Source organism: Salmo salar, chromosome 27, assembly GCF_965601325.2.
Source record: "Salmo salar chromosome 27, fSalSal1, whole genome shotgun sequence".
NCBI classification, from domain to species: domain Eukaryota; kingdom Metazoa; phylum Chordata; class Actinopteri; order Salmoniformes; family Salmonidae; genus Salmo; species Salmo salar.
Genome location: NC_138317.1, coordinates 16,089,774 through 16,116,177, shown reverse-complemented (window position 1 = coordinate 16,116,177; position 26,404 = coordinate 16,089,774). Strand labels below are relative to the sequence as shown.

Sequence of the window (26,404 nt, the reverse complement as noted above, 5' to 3'; positions counted from 1 at the left end):
ATGTTTTCTAATTTTAAATATTTAATTTGTGGTGCTGACTTGACTGCCGGTTATTGGAGGGAAACGATTTCCTCAACATCAATGCCATAGTAAAACACTGTTTTTGGATATAAATATGAACTTGATAGAACTAAAAATGCATGCAATGTCTAACATAATGTCCTAGGAGTGTCATCTGATGGAGATTGTAAAAGGTTAGTGCATCATTTTAGCTGGTTTTATGGTTTTGGTGACCCTGTCTTTGAATTGACAAAACATTACACACAGCTATTGTCAATGTACTCTCCTAACATAATCTAACTTTATGCTTTCGCCGTAAAACCTTTTTGAAATCGGACAACGTGGTTAGATTAAGGAGATGTTTATCTTTCAAAGGGTGTAAGATAGTTGTATGTTTGAAAAATTTGAATTTTGACATTTATTTGGTTTCAAATTTGCCGCTCTTGAAATGCACCTGCTGTTGATAGGGTGCACCACAGGTGGCACGCTAGCGTCCCACATAGTCCCAAGAAGTTAATTGGGGTAGGGACTCTCAATTGAAGGCAGGTGTTGTCTATTTGCCTTTGATTGAGAGTCCTATATATTAGGGTGTGTTTGTGTTTGTAGTTGTGGGAGATTGTTTCTTGTTTAGCGTGTGTGAGCCTGACAAGACTGTTTTGTTGATCGTGAGTTCGTTGTGTTTATTATTTTGGTGTTCACTTTTGAGTTAAAATAAACTTCAAGATGAGCATCCTCAATCCTGCTGCATTTTGGTCCTCCTTTCCCGACGACAACCGTGACAGCGGCGTCTACCAGGAGATTTATCGCACATTCCCCCTGTCGATGGGGTGGTAATTGAGTCGCCTTCTTCTTACAGAAGGCGAGAGCCAAATCGGCATATTCAGGGGGAATGCGCACGGTGGAGACCTGGTCTGGACCATAGTAGCACCAACGGAAACCCCTAAACACCTCCCCGAGCACTCTCGTGACCACCCCGTGAGAGCCCTCCGTTGCCACGAAACAGTGGGATCATGACAGACTAACCAGGGTAGGCCTAGCACCACGGGAAATGCAGGAGAATCAATAAGGAAGAGACTGATTCTCTCCTTATGAACCTCCTGCGTCACCATGCCCAGGGGCGCGGTGACCTCCGTAATCAACCCGGACCCTAATGGTCGACTGTCTAGGGCGTGAACTGGGAACGGCATATCTACAGGAACAATGGGGATCCCTAATTTATGAGCAAATGATCTGTCAATGAAACTCCCAGCTGCTTCCCGAATCGACGAGCGCCTTATGCTGGGAATGCGGGAAAACTCAGGAAAAGTAATGTTCAAAAACTTGTGGACAACAGAGAGCTATGGGTGAGCATGGTGCCGGCTCACCTGGGGTGACACGAGAGTGCCCTGCCTGCTGCCTCGACTCCCAGAGGAACCTCCCCAGCATTGACCGGCAGTGTGCCCTCTGCGGCCACAGATGGTGCATGAAACGGAACCTCCTCCGGTCTCCCTAAGCGCAGCACCTCCCAGCTCCATGGGCGTCGGAGCGGTGGTGCTAGGGGATGGAACCGACAGACCCCGATCTGGATGTCCGCGGGTAGCCAGCAGGTTATCCAACCGAATGGACAGGTCCACCAACTGGTCGAAAGTGAGGGTGGTGTCCCTGCAGGCCAACTCCCGACGGACGTCCTCTCGCAAACAGCAACGATAGTGGTCATTCAGGGCCTTGTCGTTCCATCCCACGCCAGCGGCCAGGGTCCGGAAGTCCAGAGCGAACTCCTTGGCGCTCCTCGTCCCCTGCCTCAGATGTACGAGGCGTTCTCTCGCTCTACCCTCAGGCGGGTGGTCGAAGACTGCCCGGAAGCGGCGGGTGAAATCTTCGAAGTGGTCCATCGCCACATCTCCTACCCCCCACACGGCGTTGGCCCACTCCAGGGCTCTCCCTGAGAGGCATGAGATGAGGGCGGACACGCTCTCTCGGTCCCGTAGGCGCCAGGTGGACGGTTGCTAGGTAGAGCTCCAGCTGTAATAGGAAACCTTGACATTGTGCAGCCGTCCCATCATACTCCCTAGGAGGGCAAGACGAATCCCACTGGGACCGGGTGAAAGAGGGGCGAGTAGTGGAGACCTTGGTGGAGCTGGCGGAGGCGCTGGAGGACCTCCCTTTCTCTCCCAGTGATCCATAGTCTGTATGACGCGGTCCATGGTGGCGCCGAGATGATGGAGCATCGCCTCTTGATCCTGGACGCGCTCCTCGACCCCAATAACAGGGGTACCTGCTCCTGCTGAGTCTATGACGTTTCTTGGTGTGTGATTCTGTCAGGCGGTGGGTGTAGCTGGTGCATGAAGTCAGGCGCAGGAAAGCAGACATGAGTGAAAAACGCACTTTACTTCAGAAATCGCACACAGTAAACAAACCAATGTGCGAACAATAACGGTTGCCACAAAACACGGGTGAAAACAGCACCCGGAAGAAAACATCCGTAAACGTACCGACCTGAACAATAAACAATCACACACAAAGACATGGGGGAAACAGAGGGTTAAATACATGACCAGTAATTGGGAAATGAAAACCAGGTGTGTGGGAAACAAAGACAAAACCAATGGAAAATGAAAAGGATCGGCGATGGCTAGATGACCGTCGACGTCGACCGCCGAGCACCGCCCGAACAAGGAGAGGAACCGACTTTGGCGGAAGTCGTGACACGTCACACTTTTTTTAGAATATGCCTTCATTATTCCCCGTAAACCCAACCACCCCACCCCTAATTGGAGTAAACTAATAAACAATAACACTTAGGCTTCTACCTTCAGTTTATACATGCTATACACATTTTACAGACACAATATATTTTACAATAGTTATATTTTGTTTGTTTTTAGTCCTGGCCTTCCTCTATTTCTGATGTCCATCCAGTTTGATTTGTAACTTCAATTTCACAAAATTTCTGAACCTATATACATTTTACAGACCCAACATGTTTTACATTTCTTATCTTGTTGTTATTAGTCCCAATCTTCAGCTCCATTCAACCCATCCCATCTATCTCTTAACACCATACATTTTGGATTTCTATTTGCCATATATTTTTCAACTGTGCTGTGATGCTTCACAAAAGTATTGAATCTTTCTATTCTCATAGCTTCTATAGATTGTAAATGAAAGAAACATTTTTGCTAAAACAATTATTATATTATTGATCGATTGACTATCACTTTTCAAATCATCCAGTTTTGCTATCTGCAGTGTTAGTTCTAGGTAAATGTTGCAATTCTTCAACCATTCTGTTAGGTATACGTAAATGGCTGTAAGGGAGTCAGGCGCAGGAGAGCAGTTATTGGGTAGCAAACGGAGCCTTTTTTAGGTGAACCAAAAACACACGGCACAACGAACACGAAATACAATACGGGTTGACATAACCCAGCGCAACCAGCCTATCGTGCACATACATGAAACAATAAACAATCCCACACAAAGACATGGGGGGAACAGAGGGTTAAATACACAACAAGTGATTGAGGGGATTGTAACCAGGTGTGAGGAAAACAAGACAAAACAAATGGAAAATGAAAAGTGGATCGATGATGGCTAGAAGACCGGCACCGCCGAGCGCCACCCGAACAAGGAGAGGATCCAACTTCGGCGGAAGTCGTGACACATTCCTGGACCTGTGACCAAAAAGGAGCTACACATGGACAGTACCAAAATAAATGTTCCTCGCAGCAACATCTGCAGAGCTGGGAAGATTGTATCCCCCATATATATAACATTCTATTGGTTGCAAATTCAAAGTTTTGAAGCACTTTCTTGTTTTCTTCTGGCCTTGTACAGTCTTTGTCCAGTTCGAGGTGAGCAATCATTTTTCTGATATCCAGAATCTCTTTTCGGTCATAATAGAGCTCGTAAGAAGCCCGTAAAATGGCAGCCATCTCCTCCGGCGTGTGATAGCTGCACTTTGTTTCGTTTTACCTTTTTCAACCGACATTTCTTTGTATATATCCATAAAAATATTCCAGCTGATTCATGATTTAGACTGGCTGAGAAATGCTTCCTGTCTGTCTCCTCCCAACAAGTTCATTACTATCGGACAGCTGGAGATTGAATTTGAATATTGAAACAAGGTTGCAAATGTCGGAGAGACAGACAGCAAGGTTTATACAAATCTCCGCTGTTGAAAAGTGATATAATGTCTAGATGCTTCTTATAGTGGAGATTATAAAAGTTTATAAAATGTTTGGCTGGGCTGATGACAGTGGATTGCGCAGTCAGATGGAACAGAGTAAATAGGCATTTTAATGTCATATATTTAACTTGTGGAATAGACACTGGCTGGAATGCGGTTTTAACCAATCAGCATTCAGGATTAGAACCACCCATTATATAAAGTTAACTCTAATGAGGACCCGTTAAAATTCAATTGTGTATTAAAGTGGTAAAAGGTTAAGTATTTGGTCCCATATTTGGTCCCATGCAATGATTACATCAGGCTTGTGACTACAAATTTGTTGGATGCATTTTCTGTTTGTTTTGGCTGTGTTTTAGATTATTTGTTGCCCAATAGAAATTCATGGTAAATAATGCATTGTGTAATTAGAGTCACTTTTATTGTAAATAAGAATAGAATAATAGAAAAAGCTTGATGTAGTCATTGCGTGCTATGAATATGGGACCAAATATTAACTTTTTCCTAGTTAATACACAAGTGAATTTGGCCCAATAACAATGGTTCCCTAAAATGGGGGGACTATGTACAAAAAGTGGTTCACCTGATATGGATAAATATACCCTCAAATTAAAGCTGACAATTTGCCCTAACCTCATAGTCATTGTATCATTTCATATCCAAAGTGCTGGAGTACAGAGCCAAAAGAACTAAATTGTCACTGTCCCAATGACTATCCTACTGATCCTTGACTTCGGCGATGTCATTTACAAAATAGCCTCCAAAACTCTACTCAGCAAATTGGATGCAGTCTATCACAGTGCCGTCCGTTTTGTCACCAAAGCCCCATATACTACCCACCACTGCGAACTGTATGCTCTCGTTAGCTGGCCCTCGCTTCATATTTGTCGCCAAACCCACTGGCTACAGATCATCTATAAGTCTTTGTTAGGTAAAGCCCCTCCTTATCTGAGCTCACTGGTCACCATAGCAGCACCCACCCGTAGCACGCGCTCCAGCAGGTATATTTCACTGGTCACCCCCAAAGCCAATTCCTCAGTTGGTCGCCTTTCCTTCCAGGTCCCTGCTGCCAATGACTGGAACGAATTGCAAAAATCCCTGAAGCTGGAGACTCATATCTCCCTCTCTAACTTTAAGCACCAGCTGTCAGAGCAGCTCACAGATCACTGCACCTGTACATAGCCTATCTTTGCAGCCCAGTATCTCTACTTGCACATTCATCTTCTGCACATCTATCACTCCTGTGTTTAATTGCTAAATTGTAATTATTTCGCCACTATGGCCTATTTATTGCCTTACCTCCCTTATCTTACCTCATTTGAATACACTGTATATAGACTTTTCTATTGTGTTATTGACTGTATGTTTGTTTATTCCATGTGTAACTCTGCGTTGTTGTTTGTTTCGCACTGCTTTGCTTTATCTTGGCCAGGTCTCAGTTGTAAATAAGAACTTGTTCTCAACTGGCCTGCCTGGTTAAATAAAGGTAAAAAAAATCTATATATAAAAAAAAAAGAATACTTTTGGAGCTCACTGTATAGGCCCAGGACCAATTACTAAGATAATGCATTCTTACATGTCTGAATTGATGAAAATTAACATTACATGTTTTGTCCATTGTGTACCATTATGTAGAGTGTAACGCTTGCAATGTCACGGTTGTCGTTGGTTTGGTTCCCGCTGGGGTCAGCCACGCAAAAATGTATGCATTCTCTACTGTATGTTGCTTTGATAAAAGCATCTACTAAATGATAATATAAACTAAGCACTAAAACCATCTCCATGTCATACCATGGCATTCAAACATATAACAAGGAGGATGTTCCTTGTTATGGATGTAGAGGTATGTTCAATAGAACAGATTCTAAAAGAAACTCAAACACCTTTCAACGTCATACGAGACGTCAGGGAGACGTCAGGGAGTGATACAACTCTTTAAAAAAACATGCCATCTTATGATATGTCATCTGATGACAAACCAGACCGGTGTTTAATCAACCATGATCTCTTAGGGTGTGGCTAGTCACAGAACAGTGTAGTTATTGGTGGACAACAACACCAAAGACAACAATAAATCATCAGAAACACAGTTCAAACATCCAAATAGGGTCAAGTGTAAGAGTAAGTTGTACAATTCACATCTGATAAATATAAGTTGTTATGATTGGGTCAATGCAAATCTTTAGTTGGAATGTGTCAAAAAATCCCTGGTCAAAACAGTGACACTCGAGGCATCTTGCCAAAATGCTCTGACTGGTGATTCTGCCCTCTGCAAGATGACCTTAAGTTTTCTCTAAACTGAATACATTTGTACCAGTACATGTCTTAGTTTAGTTTACAATGGCAAGTAGCCATTGAATAAGCAGGATGGAGTTCTATGGAAATAATTCACTTCACAGAGGTGTAAAGGAATGCATCAGGCCAAGTTTGATATTTGAATAGTATAAATAAAGGTAATAAATGCACCTGATTGGTTAAGTTTAAGGAAGAATCCTGTATATCCTGTATATATCCTATATTTGATTCTGACTCCAATTCTGGATGGGCTAAAGTTGTAAAACCTATAAAGTGCTTTTCACATTGCTGAGCTGAACAGAGCTGCACTCACAGCACTGTCTCTGTGAATAGGCTGGTGGAAAATGAGTCTTAAAGCTAGTCACAACCTAAAGAAAAAAATCACACCTTTGACGATTAACATACTGTGATGTGTTTACACCTAGCGAGTATAACTGAAAAGCACACGCATACATCCAGGGCAACATACCTTATTAGTCAAGAAGGCGTGAGATAGTAACAATTGGACATCAATTGGCATCACTCTCGGGAACGTACATATTCACAAGTGATACTCACATGTTGCTGGTTAGAATGAAGCTCCTCACCCAAATTTCGTAAATAAATAGTTTGGGTAACACTTTGTGAATGTTGAAAATGTCATCATGTTTAACAACCTTCATATTTTAACATTATTCATAAGGAACCTTCAAAATAAGTTTTTTTTTTCATTACAGTAATTTATTAAGTTATTATTAAGTTAAGTTGAAATAATCTGGTCTGAGTGAACAGTATTGTTGCTGGTGTCACTGACTGGATTAGTCCTGTGCACCACAAGGCTGTATTAGTCTTTGCTGAGCTAAATCCACTGCATAAGCTTCTGGCTCGATGGGGTTTATGTCAGTATCAGTAAAGCAACTCCTGACCACCGCTGATGTAAAAAGTGCTTTATAAATTAAATGTGATTGATTGATTTGATTGGAGCTAATACATATCTTCAGGTATCAGGAAAAGTTACTCAACACGTTACAATGCCATCAACTTCTCTGACCTGGGTTCAAATAGTATTGAGCCTGTCTGGAGTGAGTGCCAGAGGGGCCAACGTATTGGGATCAGACAGTGAGGTATTGGAGGGGGTCAGGCCACACCTCCTTGTTCTTCTCTCTGTACACTGTGACACATGGCATACAAGAACACTGCTGCACATCAACACTGTGTTCTTTTGGGACTACGACAATAGTTTCTTTGTGCCAGGCAAGCTAAATCATCAACTACAGCTAGTTAAAGTATTTGAAATATACTATTTACAGCCAGTTCTGGTTCCAACCCTTTTGCCCTTGTGGCCTTGAGCAAGGCACATAAACCCTTAAACTGCTACCTGGGTATTGCTCTGAGGCTTACCTGGTGCTTCCAGACTGTTGTGTGAATAGTGTGTCAGAGGGTTGGGTACTTTGACAAAAGAAATAAACATGTTTGTTGTACTGATAAAGAAATAGCTTTTCGAGGGGACTTATATTTAGCATATTCCTCAAGAATGATGTTGAATAAATGTGTCATAGTTGTTATGAATGATACTGGAACACTCATCAAGGTGTTATGTATACCCCGCTTTGTTTTAGATTAGCTAATACAACATTGGGATGCAGAAGATTCCCCTTAGTTGAGATTCCTGAAGAAAAAGAGGAACTCCCTGGGAAAGACAGGAAAACTGTGCATCAAGGTTTAACCCTGAATAAAGTGATACTGACAGTCAGCTGGAGAGGGAAAACCTGCATACTTCAGATGCACATTAGTGTTGCCATGAACCTTGCAGACGTTAAATATGCACCCAGAAATAGGTCAATACTATTATGAAACTGCATTCAGATGCACTGTAATTCTTTTACAAAAAGGTAGTGATCTGAGCTTACATCTTCAATCTAGCAGGTCTACAAATATTTCACTCTGTAACGGCGTTCGTCGGAAGAAGGGGACCAAAGTGCAGCGTGGTAAGTGCTCATGATTTTATTTAACTATGAAACACACAAACAAAACAAAAAGCCAAACCGTTCCATCAGGTAGCGAATACAAAACAGAAAACACCTACCCACAAACACAGGTGGGAAAAAGGCTGCCTAAGTATGATTCCCAATCAGAGACAAAGAGAAACAGCTGCCTCTGATTGGAAACCATACTCGGCCAAAACAAAGAAATAGAATGCATAGAATGCCCACCCCACACCCTGACCTAACCAAATACAGAAAAAACACGGCTCTCTAAGGTCAGGGCGTGACACACTCTATAAAATGAATAGGGTTGGTAAGATTGAGATGCAATTAGCTGTGCAGGTGTTACAAAAATAAATTGATAATCATGACAACCTTAACTTTTTGATAGCTTTAATAAAGATTTCAGTTCTTAGACCCTGAGTCCTTAAAGGGGCAATCTGGGATTCAAACAACAACAAAGCAGACACCCCCCCACCACTTTAGTAAACTTAACCACTCTCAAATTCATAGATGTAACTATGAATGTAAGGACTGACCATCATGATATCAAAATGATGAGGACCAAGGCACCCTTCAAAATACTGAAACACTATTGTAGGTTCATGTTAATGTGAAGTAGAAAAGATTTTAAAAACCTGAACACATTTCATTATTATAGAGAGATACAAGTCCTTAAATACAAAGTTTTTTTAATTCAGCCACAAGATACACATTTTTATTCATTTCTCCAAAATATATTAACTGTGAAGTCCGATATGGATAATAATTCCTTCAAATTAAAGCTGACAATCTGCTCTAACCTCATAGTCATTGTATCATTTCATATCCAATGTGCTGTAGTACAGAGCCAAAACAACAAAATTGTCACTGTCCCAATAGTTTTGTACCTCACTGTATAGGCCCGGTCCAAATACTTTGAAAAGGCATTCTAACATGTCTGAATTGATGAAAGCTAGCATTAAAAGTTTTCAAAGGGCCATTATGTACCATTATGTAGAGTTAGTGCTTGCAATGCCACGGTTGTCGTTGGTTTGGTTCCCACTGGGGTCAGCCACGCAAAAATGCATGCATGCTCTACTGTATGTTGCTTTGATAAAAGCATCTACTAAATTATAATATAAACTAAGCACTAACACCATCTCCATGTCATACCATGGCATTCAAACATATAACAAGGAGGATGTTCCTTGTTATGGATGTAGAGGTATGTTCAATAGAACAGATTCTAAAAGAAACTCGAACACCTTTCAACGTCATACGAGACGTCAGGGAGACGTCAGGGAGTGATACAACTCTTTAAAAAAACATGCCATCTTATCATATGTCATCTAATGACAAACCAGACCAGTGTTTAATCAACCATGATCTCTTAGGGTGTGGCTAGTCACAGAACAGTGTAGTTATTGGTGGACGGCAACACCAAAGACAACAATAAATCATCAGAAACACAGTTCAAACATCCAAATAGGGTCAAGTGTAAGAGTAAGTTGTACAATTCACATCTGATAAATATAAGTTGTTAAGATTGGGTCAATGCAAATCGTTAGTTGGGATATGTGCCAAAAAAAAGCACTGATCAAAACACTGACATGGGAAGCAACTTGCCAACACTTTCTGACTGGGGATTTTTGCCTCTGCAAGATGACAATAAGTTTTCTCTAAACTGAATACATTTATACCAATACATGTGTTAGTTTAGTTGACTATAGCAAGTAGCCAATATATTAACAGGATGGAGTTCTATGGAAATAATTCACTTCACAGAGGTGTAACGGAACGCATCATGCCAATTTTGTTAGTTGAATAGTATAAATAAAGGTTATAAATGCACCTGACTGATTAAGTTTAAGGAAAAATCCTTTATATCCTGTATATATCATATATTTTTTTGATTCTTACTCCAATTCTGGATGGGCTTTTCACATTGCTGAGCTGAACAGAGCCGCATTCACACCACTGTCTCTGTGAATAGGCTGGTGGAAAATGAGTCTTAAAGCTAGTCACACACTAAAGAAGAAAATCACACTTTTGACGATAAACATACTCTCTAAAACCTGTGATGTGTTTACACCTAGCAGTTATAACTGAAAAGCGCATGCATACGTTCATGGCAGTCAGTGGTTATTATTCAAGAAAGCGTAAGATAGTAACAATAGGTCATGTTGAGTCAGGCATCACACCGAGGAATGTACATGTTCACAAGTGATACCCACATGTTGCTGGTTAGAAATAAGCTCCTCGCACAAGTTGCGTAAATAAATAGTTTGGGTAACACTTTGTGAATGTTAAAAGTATCATCATGCATAACAACCTTAATATTTTAACATCATTCACAAGGAACCTTCATTAGTTATTTTTTAATTCCAGTAAGTTATTATTAAGTTAAGTAAAATTATTTTAAACCAGTATTGTGAACAGTATTGTTGCTGGTGTTACTGACTGGATTAGTCCTGTGCACCACAAGGCTGTATTAGTCTTTGCTGAGCTAAATCCAAGCCATAAGCTTGTGACTCGATGGGGTTTATGTCGGTATCAGCAAAGCGATTCCTGACCACCGCTGATGTAAAAAGGGCTTTATAAAGTAAATGTGATTGATTGATTTGATTGGAGCTAATGCATGTCTTCAGGTATCAAGAAAAGTTACTCAACACGTTACAATGCCATAAATTGCTCTGACCTGGGTTCAAATAGTATTGGGCCTGTCTGGATTGAGTACCAGAAAGATGGGGTTTGCTCTTATGGGACTACGACAACATTTCCATTGTGCCGGTCAAGCTCAATCACCGACCACAGCCCCTTAGAGTATTTGAAATATAGTATTTACAGCCAGGTCTGGTTCCAAACCTTCTGGCCTTGTTGTCTTGAGCAAGGCACATAAACCCCTAAACTGCTACCTGGGTACTGCTCTGAGACTTACCTGGTGCTTCCAGACTGAATCGTATGTCAGAGGGTTGGGTACTGTGCCAGGAGAAATAAACATGTTGTTGTACTGATAAATAAATATCTTTTCGAGGGGACTTATATTTAACATATTCCTCAAGAATGATGTTGAATAAATGTGTCATAGTTGTTATGAATGATACTGGAACACTCATCAAGGTGTTATGTATACCCCCCTTTGTTTTAGATTAGCTAATAAAACATTGGGATGCAGAAGATTCCCCTTAGTTGAGATTCCTGAAGAAAAAGAGGAACACCCTGGGGAAGACAGGAAAACTGTGCATCATGGTTTAACCCTGAATAAAGTGATACTGACAGTCAGCTGGAGAAGGAAAACCTGCATACTTCAGAAAAGTCAATTAAGTACAATGAAGCACGTTTCTGATTAATTGTATTTGTCACCTAATCAGTTTTCAATAAAATAAGGTCAGTACATAACTGTTATAATACTCTCAAACAGATTCTTTGCCCCTCCCTTTCTTTCAATAATTTCTTGTCCATCACAAATCTTTTGCCAGAACACCAAACCAGTTTTCCATACCACGTCAGTACCTGGGGATATTTTTTTTTTAAGCTACGTACCTCTCACATGCATTCCTCTGTCCCTCCCTTTTTCATCACCTTTATCTTGTTAACTTTGGTGCCTCCCAAAATATTACGTCACCTGAAATATAGTAATAGAAGCTAGAAATACATTTTCATGACAGTATGCCTACTGTATCAACAATTGTAAGCTACCTCATCCCCATATTGTTATTTATATATATATATATTTTTTTTTTTTTTTTTTTGCTCTTTTGCACCCCATTATCTCTACTTGCACATCGTCATCTGCACATCTATCACTCCAGTGTTAATGCTAAATTGTAGTTATTTCGCCTCTATGGCCTATTTATTGCCTTACCTACCTAATCTTACTACATTTGCACACACTGTATATAGATTTTTCTATTGTGTTATTGATTATCAGTTTGTTTATTCCATGTGCAACTCTGTTGTTGTTTTTGTCGCACTGCTTTGCTTTATCTTGACCAGGTCGCAGTTGTAAATGAGAACTTGTTCTCAACTAGCCTACCTGGTTAAATTAAGGTGAAATAAAAAAAGATATATATAAAAAAAGCTTGAAATAGTTAACAGAACTAGAAAGATAATGAGATTTTAGAGTAGATAAGGTAGATATTGTGATTGTTTATTGTCTTCACCAAGACCTTCCTCAATTGCTATTTGGAGAAATAACAGAAATAGGAGGCTGGCATTGAAGTGTTTGCTGTAGGAAAGTAATAACCTTTACTGTATAATGGAATAGATACATGGAAAAGCTTTGATACATTTAAAAAAGAAACTGCACACAGTACAAAACAAGAAATACATACAAATATAACAAGGTAAAATGGTCTCATACTTTCTCCTTTTTGAAGTAACAGTTACATGATTTACAGTGCCTTCAGAAAGTATTGATACCTCTTGACTTATTCCACATTTTGTTGTGTTACAGCCTGAATTCAAAATTGATTAAATAAGAGATTTTACAACATTCTCAAACAGAGAATTAGTGAACATAAAAGTTCAATCAGGAGAAACAACAGGGATTATCCAGTCGCAGTACATTTTAATGATCTACCTTTACATTTTGAGGCATAGATAAAGTCAAGATATCAGACCAGGGAGTTGATATAAATAATACTCTGAGCAAAAGAGAATGTTTTGGGATTTTCACCCTCCAGACATGATGAAATGCCCATGCATGTTATGTAAATGTAAACATGAGTTAATGCCGCCACTTCAGATCACTCTGACGTTTTTTCTTGTACAGTACCCATTGATTTATGAAAACTTACTTGATAGGTCGATGTCCTCATTGTGGTTTCACTGTCTTGTTTAATACGTTTTATGTATACACTTTATTAGAATTATAAGAATACTTATGAAATGCACATTGTTATGTTTGGTAACATATGCTTGTTTTCCTTATACTCCAATCCCATTCAATGCATTGAACGGATGTGGGTGGAGCAATGTCTACATAAGGGTTCAAATTAAAAATCTCTGACGAAGGCCTCGAGGCCTATATGTAAAGCTTAATACAGAGCAGTGATATTATCAAGAGCAGTGTGTGGGTTTCTTATTTTTTATCATCTTTTGAAGAATATAGAAATTGGATTGGTAAACTTTTGATAGCCAAGATTAAATACTTATGTTTTTCAAGCAGTAAAATGCTGATTTCTCCTGAAAAATTGCAACGCTAATGTGGATTATAATATATTATTTTATGTATTATATTTTATATTACAAAAAATATCCACTTTTGATGAACTACACGAATTACTTTCACAGAATATGTATAGAATTCAGAATGAATTGCTGGGCGGTGGCAGACCATTTGAAAATTTGAAATTACTTTTCCTCTTTTATGAAGTAACATGATTGACGTGATGCAGTAATAGGCGGATTTCTCATGGAAAAAATGCAATGCTGATCTGGATTTTACTGTGTCATTTCACTACGGTGTATAAATCCATGTTCACAGCAGTTATAGTGCCTATTGTGAAATTATTCACACCCTTGAAAACTTATTCACCGAGATGTCTAGCATGCGTAGTTATTCACACCTCTTGATCTGGCACACATAAATGAGTTCAAATCCATATAGTTGCTTAACAAGTTACAGATAAAGTTGAAAAGTGTCTACCGTTGCACATTAATAGTGGTTCAAATTACCTGTCAATAAAATTGATATTTTTCTTTCCATTCAGAAAACTGCATCAACTGAGTCCAAAAAAAGACACAGAAAATGACAGCTACTTTTTTTTTTACCATGGTTAAGTAGTACACTGAATTTCATTCTGTGTTTATGTTTCTAACTCATTTTTTACTAAGTGCAAACGTCATGCCAACTCGTGTATTAATCCTGAATCAAAATATTAGCAACCAAAAATGCTAGATGGTGACAGAATAGACCATATACATTTGGATAATGTAATCATAATAATGAGCAATGATGTACATATTCTTTGCATATGATGTTACAATGCCTATGATTTTTTTTAAATATGTTTATTCTGACATTTCATTGGGGCAATTTTACATTTTGCCTTGTCTACTGTCAAAAGTCTCACCTCGATTAAATACAATTGCAAAATACAAAAAAGGAAAATGACTAAGTTGTTAGCGGTATTGTCAGGCGGTGGGTGTAGCTGGTGCATGAAGTCAGGCGCAGAAGAGCAGAGATGAGTGAACAACGCACTTTACTTGAGAAAACAGCATAAAGTAACAATACCAATGTGCGAACAATAACGGTTGCCATAAAACACGGGCGTTACGAATCCCTTTGGCCCAGCAGTCTAGGGGGGATGGATACGAGACCCGTAACATAAATCATGCAAATTATAGTGATAAAGAACAGTGAGAACCAAAAACCACAGACAACTGAAATCTACTGTCAAACTCAAAAGGTTTATTTTAAACACACGGTAAAGGGGTGTGAGAAAAGGGGCTGAGCTGGACCCAAGCAAAGAAACAATAATCAAAAACACCCCTAAGCTAGACTAGCCTATTTCCACAACAGCTAGCTAACTAACAGGATACACACCACACACAAATACAGGACACACTACCTGTATCCGTAACAACGGGTGAAAACAGCACCCGGAAAAAAACAGCCGGAAACGTACCAACCTTAACAATAAACAATCACACACAAAGACATGGGGGAAACAGAGGGTTAAATACATGACCAGTAATTGGGAAATGAAAACAAAGGTGTGTGGGAAACATAGACAAAACCAATGGAAAATGAAAAGTGGATCGGCGATGGCTAGAAGACCGGCGACGTCGACCGCCGAGCGCCGCCCGGACAAGGAGAGGAACCAACTTCGGCGGAAGTCGTGACAGGTAAACATTATCACACTGCTGTAACTTCTATTAGTTGAATTATATTACTGTAAAAAAAATACAACTCAGGTGTGGTAATCTCAATAAGGTATTATAGGTAACATTATTAACAATCAAGGGAATTATTTATGTAGCTATAAATTATAATTGTTTATTGTATATAATAAAGATGTCAAAAACTGCACCATGTTGATGAAAGGTAATCTTGGAAATAATTATATTGTGCGCAATGAACATATTAACCATTCATCTCATAAACCACAGTGTTTTTATGGTGGATTGTCCTTGGAGTTCCGACCACAACTGCAGTTTACACAACTGCAGCTCCTACTACAATGACCACAACTGAAGCTCCTACGACAACTGTAGCTACAACTACAACAACAACTATAGCTCCTACTACAACAACTATAGCTCTTATGACAACCACAACAACACCTTCTACAACAACCACTGCAGATCCTACTACAACAACGGTAGCTCCAATGACCACTATGAATACAGTACCTACTATGACAACTACAACTGCAGCTCCGGCGACAACGACAACTGCAGGTCCTACAATGACAACTGCAGGTCCTACAATGACAACTGCAGGTCCTACAATGACAACTGCAGCTCCTACAACAACTACAACTGCAGCACCTACTACGACCACTACAACTTCAGCATGTACAACAACAACTGTAGCTCTTACTACTACAATGACAACTGTAGCTCCTACGACTTCTCCAACTGAATCACTTACTACGACAACTGCAACTTTAGCTCCTATGGCAACCACAACTGTAGCTCCTTTTACAACAACTTTAAATCCTACGACCACGAAAACAAGCACCTACAACGCCATCTGTAGCTCATACGGCCACTACAACTGCAGCACCTACGTCAACAACCACTGCAGCTCCTACGACCACACAAACAGTTGGCCCTACAATGACAACTACAAGTGAAAATCCTACGACAACCACAACTGCCACACCTGCTACGAAAACTAGAACTGAAGCTCAAACGACCACTACAACATCAGCACCTACTCCTACAATGATAACTGTGGCTCCGACAACAACTACAACTGCAGTACCTACTACAACCACTAAAACTGCAGCACCTACTACTACAATGACAACTATAGCTCCTTCAACAACTACAACTGCAGCACCTACAATGGCCACTACAACTGCAGCACCTACAACAACAACTGTAGCTCCTACTACTACAATGAAAACTGTAGCTCCTACGACTTCTACAAATGAATCACCTACTACGACAACTGCAACTTCAGCTCCTACAACAACCACAACTGCAGCTTCTTTTACAACAACTTTTAATCCAACGACAACTGTAGCTCGTACAACAACCGCTGAAGCTCCTACGACCACTACAACTTCGTCACCTACTTCAACAACCAGTGCAGCTCCTACGACCACTACAACAGTAGGACCTACAATGACAACTACAAGTGAAAATCCTATGACAACCACAACCGCCGCACCTGCTACGAAAACTAGAACTGTAGCTCCTACAACAACTACAACTGTAGCTCCTACGACAAGAACTGTAGATACTATGACAACTACAACTGCAGCACCTACTTCAACAACCACTGCAGCACCTACTACTACAATGAGAACTGCAGCTCCTCCTACAACAACTTTAGATCCTAAAACCACTACAACCAAAGCAGTTACAACGACAACTGTAGCTCATACGACAACAAATATAGCTACTACTACAACAACCATAGCTCTTACGACCACTACGACTGTAGCACCTACTACGACAACTACAAATGTAGCTCCTACGACAACCGCAATTTTGGCTGAAGCTACAACCACAACTATAGCTCTTACTACAACCACAACAGCAGCACCTACATCAACCACTGCAGCTCTGACTACAACAACTGTAGGTACTACGACAACTACAACCACTGCAGCTACTTCGACCACCACTACAGCTTCTAATACAACAACTGCAGCTCCTATGACAACCGTAACTGCAGCTCCGACTATAACAACTGTAGCTCCTACGTCAACTGTTGTGCCTATGACCACTACATCTACCGTACCTACAACAACTACAGCTCTTACTACAATAACTGTAGCTCCTACAACCAGCACAACAACAGCTGCTATGACAATCAATGAATCTCTTACTACAACAACTGTAGGTCCTAATACTGCTACAACTGCAGAATCTACTATGACAACTACAACTGCAGCTCTTACGACAATCACAATTGCAGCTCCTATGATAACTACAGCTCTTACATCTGTAGCTCCTTTGACAATAAGTGCATTTCCTGCGACAACCACAACAGCAGCTTCTACGACAACCAAAACTGCAGCTCCTAAGACAACATACAACTGCAGCTCTGACGATGACAATAACTGCAGCTTCTGCAACTACCACAGCTCCTACTACAACAACCACATTATCATCCCTTGTGGCATCGCTATCATTCTGGTACCCCTGTGGAACCTGCTATGTGTTCGTATAGGCATGTGTTCACTTGCGTACTGTGTATACTGTTTACATATTTTACAGTGTATTTATTTAAAAAATATGCTAAATCTCTGCAATGATTTGATTTTACATGTGCATCATACTTCTCCATCTTTGTTCTGCAGTGCATTTTATGTGGCTGCTGTGCAGCTTTAAGGAAACGCTGGCACAGACGCAGATCTTACAATGTACAGTACACCAGAAGAAACGGTCTCTTCTGAGGTGACAATGCTAACATCTGTGGCCAATTGTAATCACAAGAACAGCCAATCATCTATATCTGCTAATCACGGGACTTTAATGCATGGAAAATCACTTGACTACATAGGACTGCATCTGAGAAGATCAAGTGAAAATTGATAATAGGCTTAAAAGGCCACATGTTTTTGTGCAATGTACTACTTTTTATATTATGCATCTGATTGTTAATCAAAGATACAGCTGAGCTGAAAAAAGTATTTTTTTATATTTATAAGTTATGTCATTTGTGGTTTCAAGCTGTGCTGTCCACTTACTAAAACAGTTATCATTTATTTCATGTATAATAAGCTTCATTCCAATATTTATTTTTTGTTTGTTATTTCCTCTCTTGATTAACTATGAACTAATTTATTTTAAACTTCAATACAGTACATGTTTCTTCAACTTATAGTTTGACAAATGTAATGAAAATACAAACCAGTATTACGATCAAATTTTATGAAAAGGTTTGACTCCAGGGTGATTATAGACAGCACATCTACACATCAAAAGTAGTCAAAATTGTTCGACCTGGCACCTTGAAAATCTATTTAAAGCCCCAGGGCTATCTTCTATTTACCACCCCTACCTTGTCACAAGACAACTGATTGGCTCAAACGCATTAAGAAGGAAAGATCTTCCACAATTTAACTTTTTACAAGGCACACCTGTTAATTGAAATGCATTCCAGGTGACTATATCATGAATCTGGTGGAGAGAATGCCAAGAGTTTTTAAAGCTGTCATCAAGGCAAAGGGTGGCTTCTTTGAAGAATTTCAATTATACGTTTTTGGTTACCACATGATTCCATATGTGTTATTTCATAGTTGTGATGTCTTCACTATTAGTCTACAATGTAGAAAATAGTAAAAATAAAGAAAACCCGGGAATGAGTAGATTCTGTATATTACTGTTCTGTACTTTGTCATGTATATGTACATTTTATGTGGACCCCAGGAAGAGTAGCTTCTGCATGCGCAGTAGCTAATGGGGATCCTTATAAACTAAACCAAGAAGACAGTGAATATTCCTGAGTGGCCAAGTGACTTAAATCTGCTTGAAAATCCATGGCAAGACCTGAAAGTGGTTGTCTAATAGTGATCAACAATCAATTTGACAGAGTTTGAAACATTTAGAAAATAATCAAGGGCAAATGTTGCACAATCCAGGTGTGGAAAGCTCTTAGACTTACCCAAGACTCACAGCTGTGGTCGCTGCTGCCAAATGTGATTCTAATGTATTGACTCAGGGGGTTGAATACTTATGTAATCAAGATATAATTGTGTTTTATTTTTCATACCATATAGAGTATTTTGGTAGATATTTCACAAAAAAATGACATTTGAATCCATTTGAATTCCAATATGTAAGACAACAAAATGTGGAAAAAGTCAAAACTGACACATTTTGATGGGGATTTTTTTGTAGTGTAACTTATTTTGACGGACTGGTGCATCAACTGACTCTAGAGGTTAACTATTTAGCAGTCTTATGGATAGGGGGTAGAAGCTGATCAGGGTCCGGTTGGTACAGACTTGGTGCATCGGTACCGCTTGCTGTCAGGTAGAGGAGAAAATAGTCTCTGACTTGGGTGGCTTCAGTCTTTGACAATCTTTAGGGCCTTCCACTGTTCTGACACCGCCTTTTTGTAGAGGTCCTGGATGGCAGGGAGTTTGGCTCCAGTGTTGTACTGGGCCGTACGCACTACCCTCTGTAGCGCCTTGTTGTCGGATGCCAAGCAGGTACTATATCAAGCTGTGATGCAGCCAGTCAAAATGCTCTCAGTGGTACAGCTGTAGAACCTTTTGAGGATCTGCCAAATCTTTTTGAGGGGGAAGAGGCACTGCCATGCCATCTTCATGACTGCGTTGGTGTGTGTGGACCACATTAATTCTTCAGTGATGTGGACACTGAGGAACTTGAAGCTCTCAACCCATTCCACTACAGCCCTGTCGATGTGGATGGAGTCATGCCTGGCCCTCCGCTTCGTGTAGTCCACGATCAGCACCCCTTGTCTTGCTGAAGTTGAGGGAGAGGTTGTTGTCCTGGCACCACACTGCCAAATCACTGACCTCCTTTTTATAAGCGGTCTCATTGTCTTTGGTGATTAGTTACTAATGGGTAAAAAGTATACAAGAAGGACCAAAGTAAGAATCTATTTAAAGTAAAGAAAACTGTGGCTCTGCCACTTGGTAAATAGCTGAGGGGTGAGGGAAATGTAACCTCTCTCAGGCATTTTGTCTAGTGCAAGGACTGACAGTCCAAAGATGAAAATTATATTTAACTGGTTTAAGATATCAATTATTTACAAACAATGGAGTTAAACAAGCTTCATTTGAAGTGTAATGAAGACAATAGTGAATATAGCAGAATGTTTATTAGTGATGCAAACTATATCATAATATATATAAATATGGGTCTTTTATATTTATATTTTCCAAAATATTTCGGACAAACGTTGAAAAAAGCTGTGAGTTTGTGAGATTATGTTAGCTTGAAATGTCATGACGAAGTTGTTTATTTCTCTCAGACATAAGAAAATCTAAACAAAATGTAGTGTAAACTAAATATCCAATCTGTATCCAGCTATCAATCCAAAACGATTTGGATCGGACTCTACAATGCATTCTTTCACACAGGATTGTGACATTTTTAACTCAAGTGATGCATTTCTCTTCAGAGGGGAATATCTTTCTCTGTGAGAGGTACAATCACACTGTTTTACATCATGAATGCTTATAGATTTAAGAGAGTCACTGAATATTTTTACGATGTCTAAAATCCCTGATGTAATTCTGGATTGGAAGACCAAGCTTTAACTTCCTGACTGATGTTTTGAGATGTTGCTTCAATATATCCACATCATTTTCCTACCTCATCATGCCATCTAGTTTGTGAAGTGCACCAGTCCCTCCTGCAGCAAAGCACCCCCACAACATGATGCTGCCACCCCCATGCTTCACAGTTGGGATGGTGATCTTCGGCTTGCAAGCCTCCCCCTTTTTCCCCCAAACATAACGATGGTTATTATGGCCATAAAGTTCTATTTATGTTTCATCAGACCAGAGGACATTTCTCCAAAAAGTCCGATCATTGTTCACATGTGCAGTTGCAAACCGTAGTCTGGCTTTTTTTATGGCAGTTTTGGAGCAGTGGCTTCTTCCTTGCTAAGCAGCCTTTCAGGTTATGTCGATATAGGACTAATTTTACTGTGGATATAGATACTTTTGTACCTGTTTCCTCCAGCATCTTCACAAGGTCCTTTGCTGTTGTTCTGGGGTTGATTTGCACTTTTCGCACCAAAGTACGTTCATCTCTAGGAGACAGAACGCATCTCCTTCCTGAGCGGTATGACGGCTGCGTGGTCCCATGGTGTTTTACACTTGCGTACTATTGTTCGTACAGATGAACATGGTACTTTCAGGCGTTTGTAAATTGCTCCCAAGGATGAACCAGACTTGTGGAGGTCTACAATTATTTTTCTGAGGTCTTGGCTGATTTCTTTAGATTTTCCCATGATGTCAAGCAAAGAGGCACTGAGTTTGAAGGTAGGCCTTGAAATACATCCACAGGTACACCTCCAATTGACTCAAATGATGTCAATTAACCTATCAGATGCTTCTAAAGCCATAACATCATTTTCGGGAATTTTCCAAGCTGTTTAAAGGCACAGTCAACATAGTGTATGTAAACTTCTGACCCACTGGAATTGTGATACAGTGAATTATAAGTGAAATAATCTGTCTGTAAACAATTGTTGGAAATTCCTGATTTGGAGGTATCTGAAAAAATGTGTTGTTGGCATGTTAAACTTACCCTGTAATTATTGAAATGAAGCTAAATAACCATCAATGTATAAGTTACCAATTGTTGTGAGCCCCTTCTCCCTCCACTGTGAAAACACCATATCATCCAATACAGGGTGAAAAGCATGATTCAGGCAAATCGGGCTGTCAATGTATATAGTGGGTATGTTAAGAAAATACCTAATCTGTTTCTAGATCCTAAGAGTATGAGAAATGACTGGTTTAGAGTCATACGTGGCTTTTTTCACATATGCTAGACTATTAACAAGTGCAGGGAGTGAGGAACGTTGACAGGAGGCCTGCTCAATCAAAAGCCATGAAGGCATATCATTCTGTCGCATCCCAGGTAAACTTTCCCTCCAGAAAGACACAATGTTCAGATTAGCAGCCCAATAATACAGTTTAAAGTGAGGAAGGCCAAAGCCCCCCCTCTATCTTGTACTTGCATAAATGCTTTTTTGAAATTCTGGCTGCCTTGTTATCCCATAAAAATGGAATTACTATTGAATCCAGTTTCTTAAAATAGCTTTGTGGTATGAAATTGGGTCGATATTGGAAGAGGTAAATAAACCTGGGTAGGACAACCATTTTAATAGCGTTTATACGACCAACCAAGGAGATAGGCAGAGTATTCCAAAAATCTATATTTTGTTTAAGCTGATACATTTTCATTTCCAAATTCGCTTTCAATAGCTGATCAAGTTCTCTTGTCACCGCAATGCCAAGGCTTGTGAACTTGTCCATCACTGTTTTAAATGGGGTAGATTGCAGAAATTGCATATCCACAGTCCGTGATATCGGCATCAATTCACTTTTTTGTCCCTCTTTGTTTCTTGGGACCTAGAACAAGCATCTCAGTTTTCTCTGAGTTTAAAAGTCGAAAATTTGCCGCCATCTACTTCCTTGTCTGAAACACAGGCTTCCAGGGAGGGCAATTTTGGGGCTTCACCATGTTTCATCGACATGTACAGCTGGGTGTCATCCACATAGTAATGAAAGTTAACATTATGTTTCTGAATGACATCACCAAGAGGTAAAATATATAGTGAAAACAAGAGTGGTCCTAAAACTGAGCCTTGAGGAACACCGAAATTTACAGTTGATTTGAGGACAAACCATCTATAGAGACAAACTGATATCTTTCCGACAGATAAGATCTAAACCAGGCCAGAACTTGTCCATGTAGACCAATTTGGGTTTCCAATCTCTCCAAAAGAATGTGGTGTTAAGAAGACATCACCATGGAATGTCTACAGTGAGGGAAAAAAGTATTTGATCCCCTGCTGATTTTGTACATTTGCCCACTGACAAAGAAATGATCAGTCTATAATTTTAATGGTAGGTTTATTTGAACAGTGAGAGACAGAATAACAACAAAAAATCCAGAAAAACGCATGTCAAAAACGTTATAAAATGAGCTGTGAGCTGTGAGGGGAACGGCACCTCCGTACCTTCAGGCTCTGATCAGGCCCTACACCCAAACAAGGGCACTGCGTTCATCCACCTCTGGCCTGCTCGCCTCCCTACCTCTGAGGAAGCACAGCTCCCGCTCAGCCCAGTCAAAACTGTTCGCTGCTCTGGCACCCCAATGGTGGAACAAGCTCCCACACGACACCAGGACAGCGGAGTCAATCACCACCTTCTGGAGACACCTGAAACCCCACCTCTTTAAGGAATACCTAGGATAGGAAAAAGTAATCCTTCTAACCCCCCCCCCCCCCCTTAAAAGATTTAGATGCACTATTGTAAAGTGGTTGTTCCACTGGATATCATAAGGTGAATGCACCAATTTGTAAGTCGCTGGATAAGAGCGTCTGCTAAATGACTTAAATGTAAATGTAAATGTTATTAGTCAAGGCGGCATGAGATAGTAACAATTAGACTTTTTTATTTTACCTTTATTTAACTAGGCAAGTCAGTTAAGAACAAATTCCTATTTTCAATGACGGCCTAGGACATGTTGAGTCAGGCATCACACTCCAAATCTACATGTTCACAAGTGATACCCACATGTTGCTGGTTAGAATGAAGCTCCTCGCCCAAAATGCTAAATAAGTAGTTTGGGTAACACTTTGTCAATGTTAAAAGTATCATCCATAACAACCTTCATATTTTAACATCATTCGTAAGGAACCTTCAAAATAAGTTTTTTTTTCATTACAGAAAGTTATTAAGATATTATGAAGTTAAATTATTTTACTTTAAATAATCTGGTCTGAGTGAAGAGTATTGTTGCTGGTGTTACTGACTGGGTTAGTCCTGTGCACCACAAGGCTGTATTAGTCTTTGCTGAGCTAAAGCCAAGGCATAAGCTTCTGGCTCGATGGGGTTTATGTCGGTATCAGTAAAGCAATTCCTGACCAACACTAATTTATAAAGCTCTTTTTACATCAAATGTGATTGATTGATTTGATCTAATACATGTTTTCAGATATCAGGCAAAGTTACTCAACACGTTACATTGCCATCAATTGCTCTGACCTGGGTTCAAATACTATTGAGCCTGTCTGGAGTGACTGCCAGAAAGTTGGGGTTTGCTATTTTGGGACTACTGCAATGGTTCCATTGTGCCAGGCAAGCTAAATCATCGACCACAGCTAATTAGAGTAATTGAAATATTCTATTGACAGCCAGTTCTGGATCCAACCCTTCTGCTCTTCTGGCCTTGAGAAAGTTACATAACCCCTAATCTGCTACCTGGGTACTGCTCTGAGGTTTACCTGGTGCTCCCAGATTGTTGTGTGATTAGTATGTCAGAGGGTTGGGTACTTTGACAGAATAAATAAAATATTTATCAAATTCCTCATGAATGACGTTGAATAAATGTGTTCTAAAAGTTGTTATGAATGATACTGGAACACTCATCAAGATTTTATGTATACCCCCCATTTGTTTTAGATCAACTAATGCAACATTGGCATGCAGAATATTCCCCTTGGTTGACAGGAACTCCCTGAGGAAGACAGGAAAACTGTGCATCAATGTTTAACCTTAAATAAAGTGATACTGACAGTCAGCTGGAGAGGGAAAACCTGCATACTTCAGATGCACGTTTGTGTTGCCATGAACCTTGCAGAGGTTAAATATGCGCCCAGAAATAGGTCAATACTATTATGCATTTACTTTTTGATAGCTTTAATAAAGATTTTAGTCCTTAGACACTGAGTCTTTAAAGGGGAAATCTGGGATTCAAACAACAACAAAGCAGACACCCCACCACTTAAGTAAACGTAACCACTCTCAAATTCATAGATGTAGCTATGGATGCAAGGACTGACCATCCATGATATCAAAATGATGAGGACCAAGGCACTCTTCAAAATACTGAAACACTATTGTAGAAAATATTTTAAAATAACTTTAACAGTCTTAAAATATGTATTTTTTTTTTATCCAGCCACAAGATACACATTTTTATAAATTTCTCCAAATATATCAACTGTAGTCCAAAAAATATAAGGTATTTCGCACATAATATTTTATCAGAAATTAATTTTTTGTTATATTGTTAAACATTTATTTATTGCTTTTCAGCAGGTACACACATATGTTTAGGTGTCAACATTCTTCATTGTAAGCAATCATTTTTGTAAAATTATTTTAGCATCTGGAAAATGCTCCCCATAAAAGCAGAAATCCAAGATGATTTCCTCCATTGTTGGGCTCACCATGTGGGGTCATTGTGACCCTCAATCATATTTACCAGCTGATTACAACCTATCTTGACACCACTTTTGTTAGAGATTCATAAACTGAATCTACTGTTAAAAGAAATAAAATAAAATGTATTTATATAGCCCTTCTTACATCAGCTGATATCTCAAAGTGCTGTACAGAAACCCAGCCTAAAACCCCAAACAGCAAGCAATGCAGGTGTAGAAGCACGGTGGCTAGGAAAAACTCCCTAGAAAGGCCAAAACCTAGGAAAAAACCTAGAGAGGAACCAGGCTATGAGGGGTGGCCAGTCCTCTTCTGGCTGTGCCGGGTGGAGATTATAACAGAACATGGCCAAAATGTTCAAATGTTCATAAATGACCAGCATGGTCAAATAATAATAATCACAGTAGTTGTCGAAGGTGCAACTAGTCGGCACCTCAAGAGTAAATGTCAGTTGGCTTTTCATAGCCGATCATTGAGAGTATCTCTACCGCTCCTGCTGTCTTTAGAGAGTTGAAAACAGCAGGTCTGGGACAGGTAGCACGTCCGGTGAACAGGTCAGGGTTCCATAGCCGCAGGCAGAACAGTTGAAACTGGAGCAGCAGCACGGCCAGGTGGACGGGGGACAGCAAGGAGTCATCATGTCAGGTAGTCCTGAGGCATGGTCCTAGGGCTCAGGTCGTCCGAGAGAGAGAAAGAAAGAAAGAAAGAAAGAAAGAAAGAAAGAAAGAAAGAAAGAAAGAAAGAAAGAAAGAAAGAAAGAAAGAAAGAAAGAGAGAATTAGAGAGAGCATACTTAAATTCACACAGGACACCGGATGAGACAGGAGAAATACTCCAGATATAACAGACTGACCATAGCCCCCCGACACATAAACTACTGCAGCATAAATACTGGAGGCTGAGACAGGAGGGGTCAGGAGACACTGTGGCCCC

At 40.0% G+C, this 26,404-nt stretch overlaps 1 protein-coding gene across 1 annotated transcript in view; it reads left to right on the top strand.

Moving 5' to 3' along the window:
* The window catches only part of LOC145864369 (uncharacterized), a 58,132-nt gene that overhangs the window by 23,136 nt on the left and 8,592 nt on the right, over window positions 1-26,404 (top strand). The window contains exon 2 of the mRNA XM_082970113.1: window positions 2,052-2,163. Within this exon, the coding sequence (XP_082826239.1) occupies window positions 2,052-2,163 (112 nt within the window). The remainder of the gene's footprint in view (window positions 1-2,051; window positions 2,164-26,404) is intronic.